Source organism: Galeopterus variegatus, unplaced genomic scaffold (assembly GCF_000696425.1).
Source record: "Galeopterus variegatus unplaced genomic scaffold, G_variegatus-3.0.2 Scaffold5400, whole genome shotgun sequence".
NCBI classification, from domain to species: domain Eukaryota; kingdom Metazoa; phylum Chordata; class Mammalia; order Dermoptera; family Cynocephalidae; genus Galeopterus; species Galeopterus variegatus.
This window is the reverse complement of record NW_007731511.1, coordinates 123,831-126,616: the sequence shown is the minus strand read 5'-3', so window position 1 is coordinate 126,616 and position 2,786 is coordinate 123,831. Positions and strand designations below refer to the sequence as shown.

The 2,786-nt window shown below is 31.2% G+C and overlaps 1 protein-coding gene across 1 annotated transcript in view; it reads right to left on the bottom strand.

Annotated features, from left to right (window-relative positions):
* The window catches only part of EFR3A (EFR3 homolog A (S. cerevisiae)), a 105,260-nt gene that overhangs the window by 20,002 nt on the left and 82,472 nt on the right, over positions 1–2,786 (bottom strand). Inside the window, 2 exon segments of the mRNA XM_008589364.1 lie at positions 341–468; positions 1,609–1,784. Of these exon segments, the coding sequence (XP_008587586.1) occupies positions 341–468; positions 1,609–1,784 (304 nt within the window).

Here is a 2,786-nt window from a genome sequence, read left to right as displayed (position 1 = left end):
GAATATTGTTTAATAAGGAATGATCTCACTTTGCTTCACTGTTTAAAGGATCATATTAAATATGATATTAGTGTAATAACGTATTAAGTATAATAATAATAATAAACACTCAAGGACTTGATTTGCTTATGGTAAAATCATATCTACATTCTTTAGAGATTTACTAAGCATTTTCAAGAGCAAAATTTAAAAATGTAAGTAAACACTCACACATCTGAAAAAGGCTGTGCTATGGTAAGTATACATACCAGAATTAGTTTTCATTGCTAACTGGGTAATGGGAAAATTACTGAAACATGATCAATCACCAGAGTAAGAGTTCTCATTACCTTCCTCTTACCTGTCACTTGTGGTACATACGGTATGGACAATCTCTCAACACTATATCCACTTCCACCCAGTGACTCTGCAATTTTGTTGGTCAGAAAGTACAAATTTTTGTCATGTTTCTCTAAAGATTTTGGAAGCCTATAAGGTTGATGAAAACAAAAATCATTTGGTATTACTGAAATTACCAAGCAAAAATAAGTAAACATGCAAAACATTCTACAGCAAAGCCTCAATATTCTAAATGTAAATCCAATTTAAATTGTAACTAATAAAAAAATCAGTATATTTTAGGTGACTAATTTCAGCTCTTTAAGAACACATGGTATGTGGTCTCATATATTAACCATTCTGTTGTGATTCTTCTCCCAGTAATGTTCTAATAGTGAATTAGCCTTATATTATTCTGTTGATACTTGAGCATTAAATGATGAAGAGGACTAAATCCAGCTTTTATTTTCATACTAATTAAAAATTTACTGAGAGAAGCAAATAAAAATGCAGCTCACTGATTACTAACGAAAACCATCTTAACTACCTAAGTGATAGAAAGCACTTGCCCAACCATATAAGATTTCACTTTCCTTTCAAAGTATTTGATATTATCTGTTGCTGATGCTTTCAATATTAAACTGCTTTTAGAACCTAAAAGTTTGAATAAAGTATGGGAGTAATATTATTCATACATATTTTTTTCTTTGGAGAACAAGGAAGAATGCAGATACAACTTATAGATTTTCCTTAATACATTCTTTCTCTCACAACTTTATCAGCATTGTTATCTATTCCTGACTGCCTTCAACAGGATATTGTATTCTCCTAAAGGAGTGTTCCTTTGTATATGAGAACATAAAAAAATGTCATATTAGAGATATAGCTCCATATTAGAAAAAAAGCAGAATAAGTCTTTTTTTTTCCCCAATTTTTTTTCAAGATCGACTTCATGTGTCCATGAGTCTACATTTATAATGTGCAAGAACTTTTACAGCAAAGGAAAAGGTCAGATGAATTAAATAACAGAAATGCAAAATGATCATTATTAAGTCCCCCCAAANTCCCAATTTTTTTCAAGATCGACTTCATGTGTCCATGAGTCTACATTTATAATGTGCAAGAACTTTTACAGCAATGGAAAAGGTCAGATGAATTAAATAACAGAAATGCAAAATGATCATTATTAAGTCCCCCCAAATTATCACAACATTAGTATACTCCTTTACAATCATCAATTGGTTTCTCAAGCCAGTTGCCCCTTCCTTAAAGTGTAAAGAATTAACATACATGCACTTATCTCTGAAAATATGCTCTGGTAGAAAATAAGGGGCTTCCATAGTTCGAATTTCAATAACCTGAAAAACATACAAAAGCAAAACAAAACAAAAATCAGAAACCTCACTTCTCAAGACCTTGTTATAAAAATTTACAAAACAACTAAAAAAACAAAATCAAAAACATAACTTTTTAAAACATTTATTAAGAAATATCACTTCATTTTGGAATTTAGGCTAAGTTTAGAGCTCAAATGCAGAATTCATTTTCTGTTTACATTTATTATTTTTAAAATTTAGCAGATAAAATAATAAAATAACATGTAAGTAAAAAATGATACATTTGACAAAACCTACTAGGAAGAAATAAGAACATATATTCCCTCAAATGCACTACTTTGGAAATGCCTTTACAAATCACCACCCTCCACCTTCTGTGCATGACTCAATGCATTTGTGAGGTCTGGCTCCTCCACTGATCTGTGAGCAACTTAAAAGGCAGTGCTCTGCTTTCATAGTATTTGTATCTCTAATAGCAGGCATTCAAATGAATGAATGGGTTTCATTTCTTAGAATGCACTAAAAACCTACATTTTAGTAAGGACTGAAAGATGTGCTTTCAATTTCATAAAAATAAGGTTCTCTCTGACAGATGTCTTTAAAAGTAGACTTTCTTGGCCAGGTGAATTAGGGGTTCTGAAATGTGTATTAAATTATGCAAAAAACAATTTAAGAGTCATTTATGAAAAAAGCTAAATATAGTTGAAAGACACAGGACAATTCTCTAAGAGGCACATTTATCATTCAACTTTTGAGATCTGTTGGTATAAAGCAATAACAACAACAAAAATAGTATAATTTAAGAAAATTCAGATACTAAGATTATACATAATGTCTCAGAGACAAAATTGAAGAAATCACATGAGGTATTCTAAAAAAAAATCATATATCATCTTCAACCACTATATTAAAAAATTCTAATAAAACTGGTATCAAAGAAAATATATAAACACTAGTTATAGTTTTAGCTGTAGTTTCAATTCAGTCACTACATATTTTTATAGAACTATCTTTTTTTTTTTGTCTTTTTTCGTGTCTGGCAATGGATCGCAACCCTCAGTGTCGCACAGGTACCGGACCGGGACCGGCAACGGGATCGCAACCCTTGGTGTTGCGCCCGCACCTCGCTCA